Source organism: Zeus faber (genome assembly GCF_960531495.2).
Source record: "Zeus faber genome assembly, chromosome: 19".
Classification (NCBI taxonomy): Eukaryota; Metazoa; Chordata; class Actinopteri; order Zeiformes; family Zeidae; genus Zeus; species Zeus faber.
Genome location: NC_137206.1, coordinates 18,166,862 through 18,174,879, shown reverse-complemented (window position 1 = coordinate 18,174,879; position 8,018 = coordinate 18,166,862). Strand labels below are relative to the sequence as shown.

Genomic DNA, 8,018 nt, shown 5'->3' with positions numbered 1-8,018 from the left:
TTGCCGTGTGTATATGAACGTTAATTCTACAATGATTGTTCTTACGGCGTTAACGCGGTGTGGACAAGCCCCTTCATAAGAAAAATGTAAGTATTGTCGGTAAATTTCAGGGATGCCCAATACGTCGATCGACCGGTAGATCGCTAAGGTAGTGCGGGTAGACAAAAGACAAAAACCGTGGTCAACATGATCAGTTCAGTTCAGTAGTGCAACTTCTGTCCTCAAAGCTGCAGCGCCATGATTTGGGGAACTTTCAAAACCTTGCATCAAAGCTGGAGACCCAAGGGAAGGCAGGGAGGGGAGGGGTGCAAGGAGCGCCCTGACTGCGTGCTACACAGAGCAGATTGAAAACTGTCTGTCAGACTTTGACAAACGGTTTCAAGGTGCTTTACTCAAGCCAATCGCTGCATTTATGTGCTTCCCATTTACGGAAGATATTGAGGTTGATTCACTCGCATCAAAAATTGCAACACTGTTTCACCTGAACTGGTCTGCAGTGGAGGATGAGATGTTGACACTACAGGCTGACATTCAGCTCAAGTCCAGGGCTCATGGACCGTTTTGGAATTTACTCACAGAGGAAAATTACCCAAACATGAGGAGATGTGCTACCTCCTCGACCGCATTATTCAGCTCTACTTGTTTACGTGAGTCAGCCTTTTCCCACATGAAGATTATTGAGTCGAAATAGCGTTCCACCATGACGGATGATCATTTGGAAGCCTGCTTGAGGCTGGCTATCAACAGCTACTGTCCGGACTATGCAACCCTGGCCAGCTCCATTCAGTGCAAGTCATCAAGAGTAAGGTAGTGACCATAAATGTATTTAATGCTATTGTGCCGTAAGGGTTCATGCAGGGATGCAAGGTACGCCAACATATATTGTATATGTGAAGTATACTCAGTATATACATATAAATAAATATATTTAGCATTTTTTAATGAAGGTAGATTATTTTGACCTGGTCATTTCAAAAGTAGCTCGCAAGCTGAAAAAGAGTGGGCAACCCTGATTTAGAGCATGACAGAAGAATGCAATATACCACAGCTTCCTATTTATTTCCACGTTTACAGATGTATAATCCATTTTTATAGCCACTCATGTAAAAGCACATATAAATATATCCCTCTATATAGGACTATGGAAATCAAAGCCAGCTGCAAAACATGATAATTTCACACACATTCATGAAACCTAGAATATACACGGATCAGCCACAACATTAAAACCACCTCATCTGGTTCCAATGGCACTTGTCAAGGGGTGGGATATATTAGGCAGCAAGTGAACAGTCAGTTCTTGAAGTTCATGTGTTTGAAGCAGGAAAAATGGACAAGCGTAAGGATCTGACCGACTTTGACAAGGGAAAAAATTGTGATGGTTAGACGACTGGGTCCAGTATCTCCAAAACAGCAGGTCTGGTGGGGTGTCCGGTATGCAGTTGTTAGTACCTACCAAAAGTGGTCCAAGGAAGGACAAACAGTGAACCGGCGACAGGGTCATGGGTGCCCAAGGCTCATAGATGTCCTTGGGGAGCGTCTTTGTAGCCCGTCTAGTCCGAGCCCAGAGAAGAGCTACTGTAGCACAAATTGGTGAAAAAGTTAATGCTGCTGTGATAGAAAGGTGTCAGAACACACACTGCATCACAGCTTGATGTGTATGGGGCTGTGTAGCCGCAGACCAGTCAGAGTGTCCATGCTGACCCCTGTCCACCACTGAAAGCACCTACAATGGGCACGTGAGTGTCAGAACTGGACCATGGAGCAATGGAAGAAGGTGGCCTGGTCTGATGAATCATGTTTTCTTCTACATCATGTGGATGGTCGGGGTTAGGGTCCGATCTGATGGAACATCTGTGGGATGTGCTGGAACAACGAGCCGGATCCATGAGGGCCCCACCTCGCAACTTCCAGGACTTAAAGGTTCTGCTGCTATGTCTTGGTGCCAGACACCACAGGACACCTTCAGAGGTCTTGTGGAGTCCATGTCGCCACGGGTCGGAGCTGTTGGGCTTCACAAGGGGGTGATACACTATATTAGTGTTTATTTGTGGTGGTTTTAAGGTTTTGGTTGATCGGTGTATCATAAAATAAATAAAAATATATTCTCACTGCGCTACATATGATTCCATTAATAATTTCTTCCAGCATATAGATAAGTATCATTATTTCAAACAGCAATGTTCCTCCTCTGCAAGGCGTGGTGAGCTCTAACACTACCAGGTCAGCTGCCCTTGGAAGGAGTTAGTTGAACGATGTTGAGAACTTATATTTCTCTCATTTATGCCATAGCATAACATAAAGCAGCATAAATGATGCATTATTTTAATGCAATTAAAATAATATTGGGTGGGGGTGGGGGCTGTTTTCTGGGTATGTGTATTATCTAGATATCTGACAAAAGGGACGTTTGGTTGGATGTTTTAGAATGCAAGCAGTCTAAATTCTGGAATATTAATCTATGATGCTGATTGTATGAAGTGACAGTACTATGAGGTAGAGGATGCCAACAGCAAGGTTCTAATGATCTGTGATGATGAGACAAATCATCACAGGTTTGTTCGATAGAGGCAGTGAGATCTTCTAACAGTGGGAAAGGAAAAAAAAAAGTTGAATATTTCTTATTGTGGTAAAAAAATCAATAAATAAAAAAGACACAATAAACAACATCAAGGCCCGAGAGAACAGGTTTTTTCATTCCAACAATCTTCCTCAACAGAAGTTTTCAATACTAAAGAAATGCCAAGAAGTATCAGGATTGGGAAATGAATTACTGTAGTGTCGGCTGGACTATCTAATCTACACGCTTAAGGCCTAGATGTAATTAAAAAAACCCCTCCGATTTATCCAAACAGGGGTTCAAGGCAGGGGGGTAGTGGAAGGCAGAGTTGTAGTCGGGCGGAGGAGAGCACCCCGCCTCGGATGGCCAATCGCACGGCAGAATAGACGGCTCGCGGTCACACGGAGCCGTGATGTCACCGCCCTGATAGGACACCTGCTTCTCCTGGCACCTGGAGAGAGAGAGACAGACACACACACACACACACACATACACACACACGGATCAAGACTCATCCTCATTTGTATATTTGATCAATTAAATAAGAACATGGCATCTAGGTAGGATTAAGGTCCTTTCAGGGAAAGGTTAACTGGAACTCCGAGATTAAGCGTCTCCACCTGCTCTGCCTCTGGTCGCTCCACGTCAGATGCTGCAGCTCCTCCGACAGCAGGACCATGCCGCTGTCGCACTGCTCGTCCTGAAACACACGGGAGCGTGACGGACGCCGTCTGGGATAATCCTATGTCGCTATTTTTGTCTCTGTGTGTGTGTGTGTGCGTGTGTGTGTGTGTGTGTGTGTTTGCAGTAGTTGTCTCACGTCGGGGCCGGTGGGCTCCTCGTAGGGCAGCTCCTCAAAGGTCTGCAGCGTCGCCAAAGCCCTCATGTAACTGGACAAATCAAAACGGATCAGTGAGACAGCTCCGCCGAGACGACGACCGTCTTCACCGTAATGTTTTGAATGTTTCAAAACCTCACTCATCGCATTAACAACATAGATAATTAACTGTGGCCTCGCCTTGCACCTCACGTATCATTTTGTTCCATCTGTATCTGTGGCTTATAATAAACTGGTCTTTGCTGCTTGCTTTGACGGTGAGGATTTTATCTTAAAATAAATGAAAAAAAGTAACTCAATGCACGAGATAAATCTATCATCAACAACCGCCAAATTGTAAATTAATTACAGTACTAAATGTTTCAGTTAAAGGGGGAGTCGAACACCCATAATGGGGACAGTTATCCCATTGCAAGGGCGGACGACCGCATGATGACATGTGCTGTGTATGTCCGAGAAGACATTGTCGTTTTTTTACCCACATACTCAAGTACGCTGGATGATAGTTCACGCATGCAGTTTGTCGTATGCAGTAATGCCATTCCAGACGGACGCCTTACCTCAGGTTGGTTACAGCGTGTGTCTGTGCATTGGTAGAGACGTTGTCTGGGCGGGATTCACTGATCATCATGGTTCCATGCAGAAAGGTTCCAAGTGGAATATAATCCTTCCCATCCTGTCAATGAGGGGGATGGGAATAAACTGAACAGAGTTGGTGCTGTGTGTGTGTGTGTGTGTGTGTGTGTGTGTGTGTGTGTGTGTGTGTGTGTGTGTGTGTGTGTGTGTGTGTGTGTGTGTGTGTGTGTGTGTGTGTGTGTGTGAGATCTGACCTGCTGAACTCGTGCCTGTAGCAAGTCTCCCAGTGTTCCCACCAGGTCAGTGAAGGTGGGTCGGTCCAAGGGGTTCGCCTCCCAACAAATCAGCATGGTGCTGTAACTGTACACACACACACACACACACACACACACACACACACACACACACACACACACACACACACACACAGAAAATAGGGATGACTTTAGTCGAGGCACGCTAGATAAACTGATTTAATTAATTTACTTGGGAAACTTTAGGTCCTCCTTGGGTGGTTTGCCACTAAACCACAGCGCTCTATCCAGGACAAAGTTCTGTTCTTAGCTATTATTACAGAGTTCTGTGGAAAACTCGATTTAAAAGCGGATATTAGCAGACAGTTCGTGCTGAACAGTCACCACTGATCTGACGACCGTTTTCACTGACAACTACTGATCAGGCTGGTTCTACGCAGGTCTGTGCAGAGCGCTTAAGAGGGACGGGTGTTCAAAGTTAGAAAAGGCACATGGAACAAGATTTTAAAACGGAATTTCCAGCATAACACATTGTATTTTGGCAACCCATCTACAAACCGTATGTCATTTCTTTGAATTTGATGTCTGGATTATTTAGCGAAAACATATGCTACGTTTGATAATGTATGTCTATAGATTCTTTCCATTTTTATTAAAAATAAGGCTGTCTTTTTTTCCTGATACATAGGTACATAAGCATACATACATAGATACATACATACATATACAGTGGGGCAAAAAAGTATTTAGTCAGCCACCAATTGTGCAAGTTCTCCCACTTAAAAAGATGAGAGAGGCCTGTAATTTTCATCATAGGTTCCCTTCGACTATGAGAGACAGAATGGGGGGGGAAAGAATCCAGGAAATCACATTGTAGGATTTTTAATGAATTAATTGGTAAATTCCTCTGTAAAATAAGTATTTGGTCACCTACAAACAAGCAAGATTTCTGGCTTTCACAGACCTGTAACTTTTTCCTTAAGAGGCTCCTCTGTCCTCCACTCGTTACCTGTATTAATGGCACCTGTTTGAACTCGTTATCAGTATAAAAGACACCTGTCCACAACCTCAAACAGTCACACTCCAAACTCCACTATGGCCAAGACCAAAGAGCTGTCAAAGGACACCAGAAACTAAATTGTAGACCTGCACCAGGCTGGGAAGACTGAATCTGCAATAGGTAAGCAGCTTGTGAAGAAATCAACTGTGGGAGCAATTATTAGAAAATGGAAGACATACAAGACCACTGATAATCTCCCTCGATCTGGGGCTCCACGCAAGATCTTACCCCGTGGGGTCAAAATGATCACAAGAACGGTGAGCAAACATCCCAGAACCACACGGGGGGACCTAATGAATGACCTGCAGAGAGCTGGGACCAAAGTATCAAAGGCTACCATCAGTAACACCCGATTAAACAAAAGGTTCCTGAGAACATCCACAAGCGGTCTTTCCACGTAGCGTAGTTAGGCAATTGTCTGGAGCCTTGCACGCTAGGCGGCCATGTGAATTTGTGTGTTTTTTCTTTTAACTGGTTCCAGAAGTTCTGATTTTTCCGCCCAAGGCAACACGAGTGCGTTTTTAAAAGCGCCCAGAGACCAAGGCCGAGCGTGAAGACAACCTGGTGGCATGGTGGATCAGATGGTGCCGCCACAGGTTCAAGCCCTCCGTTTTCAATCCAAGCCCTGTTCCTTGAATCAAAGGATTAGAGGATACATCAACGCTTCATAAGACTCGCTGGCTCAAAGAGCTAAGTCGAAGGGGGCGTTCAAATACTAGGCAAGCTTTCCAGAGCCCACAACACAAGTGCGTGTTTAAAAACGAGACGCTGCCGTCACAGGTTCAAGTCCTGTTTTTTTCCATCCAAGTCCTGTTCCTTGAATCAAGTGATAAGAGGAGACAAGGGCGTTTCGTCAGACTCAGTGGCTCAAAGAGATAAGGCGTGGGATGCGAACGTCAGCGTTGGAGGACGTGACCCTTTCGTTGCCACGTGAGCGTTGAAAGCCGACAACACAACTGCGCATTTAAAAGCACTCGGAGCGTGAAGGCGACCCGGTGGAGCGATCGTAATCGTGCACCCAGAACACGTCCCTGCATGTCGGGCAGGCGGCCGGGCGACTCGCCTTGTGGGCCAGTTTTTAAAAAAAATTTGGAATACACTGTGAAAACATCTTTTCCACTTCACTTTCCTGTGGGTGAAAGGGAAAAAACAGAGACATAAATAGAGAGACAGAGAGAGAGAGAGCGAGAGAGAGAGAGAGAGCGAGGGAGAAACCGAGTCATCTGAGAATGAATGACGAACAAAACTTTCGGGGTATTTTTCGTTTACAGTGCAAACGCAAAAGTTTTGTCAGAGTTGCCAGAAGGCTCTTTTTCCCCTCTCTATCAAGTCTCTGTCTACAGAGATCACCCACAGGAAAGAGAAAAGGGAAGTTAAATCTGTTTACAGTGTGTAACAAAAAGCCCCAAACATGTTTTCTACTTAATCCATTAGTGAAAATAAATTATTTATATGTATGTATTGTATTATTTGCATGTATGTAAATGAATGACCTCAAATAATTTATTTTCACTATTTATATTGGAAATAGCTGTTCTGATTGTATTGAATATTTTGAATAGTTTATATGAATGCTTACTTGACAATATATTTATATATTGCCTGGGATTTTATCATATCATAATATCGAATGTTGTCATGATGTCGTCTGCATTGGCGAAAAGAATTGTAATTTTAGGAACCTCATAGCCAGTTGTAATGAATGCTTCAACATGTATCATATTTATCATTTCAAATAGACAATATTCAAAATACCTTTAATTTCCACATTACTAACGATTGCTTCTCAAATATTGATTGTGTGTGAAGACCCTAGACCCATCTCTTTGAACTACACCCCGGCCACATTTCCCCTTTTTTTTCGAACTTATTCTCGTGTTAAAACCCCCCCCCCCCTCCTCTCTACGAATGCTGCTTCTTAAGGTTAGCAGAGGCTCGAGAAAAAAACGGCCCGATAAAAAGGCACATGGACATCAGGGGGACAAAGGGCCAGGCGCTTGGGAACCCTCAGCCACCCCATCTGCATCTGTCTGGTTCCACGTTCTGTTCGTCTCAGTGGAAGCTCTTACACCCGGCATACTAGCTATCACGTTGGGTACCTGATCACCCTGTCCGAGGTTATTTTGCGATAACGACCGCCCGGCGACCACATTTTCCTCAACTTAACCCACATCTCAGGCGTGCTATAATCTGGCGCTCGCATCCGGGTGCCTCCCTTCAGCCGGTGGCAGAACTCCTCATCTATGTGGAGCCCAGGGTACGGGGACGCCCCTGTTGGAAAGAATAAAGCGGTGATCAGCGTCTGGTCGTCTGGCAACGAACGGAGGATGAAGGATGAGACCCACGACGACTCACCCAGGGAGAAAATCTCCCAGAGCAGAATGCCGAAGGACCACACGTCGCTCTGCGTGGTGAACACCTTGTCGAAGATGGACTCCGGAGACATCCACTTGAGAGGGAGCCGGGCCTGCTCGGGCCAATCGCAGCGGAGACGAAACCGTTGGCGTTGAAGTTAAACGTGACGATAACTTGTAAAGTTCTGTGACTTCTAGGGGGCGCCGCCCTTCTAGGATGTCATCCTATTTACTCACATCTCCCTTGCGGACGTAGTCGGGGTCTTTGTAGACGTCCCTGGCCAGGCCAAAGTCACAGATCTTCACCACTTTACTCTCCGACAGCAGAACGTTCCTGGCGGCAAGGTCTCTGTGAATGCACTGCAGTGGGTACACC

At 45.2% G+C, this 8,018-nt stretch overlaps 1 protein-coding gene across 1 annotated transcript in view; it reads right to left on the bottom strand.

Annotated features, from left to right (window-relative positions):
- Positions 1-1,026: 1,026 nt before the first annotated feature.
- The window catches only part of flt1 (fms related receptor tyrosine kinase 1), a 40,557-nt gene continuing 33,565 nt past the window's right edge, over positions 1,027-8,018 (bottom strand). The window contains exons 23-30 of the mRNA XM_080019846.1: positions 7,880-8,002; positions 7,644-7,755; positions 7,460-7,559; positions 4,229-4,334; positions 3,959-4,074; positions 3,381-3,450; positions 3,181-3,260; positions 1,027-3,011 (exon numbers count right to left, since the gene is read on the bottom strand). Coding sequence (XP_079875972.1) covers positions 2,825-3,011; positions 3,181-3,260; positions 3,381-3,450; positions 3,959-4,074; positions 4,229-4,334; positions 7,460-7,559; positions 7,644-7,755; positions 7,880-8,002 — 894 coding nt within the window. The 3' untranslated portion in view covers positions 1,027-2,824. The remainder of the gene's footprint in view (positions 3,012-3,180; positions 3,261-3,380; positions 3,451-3,958; positions 4,075-4,228; positions 4,335-7,459; positions 7,560-7,643; positions 7,756-7,879; positions 8,003-8,018) is intronic.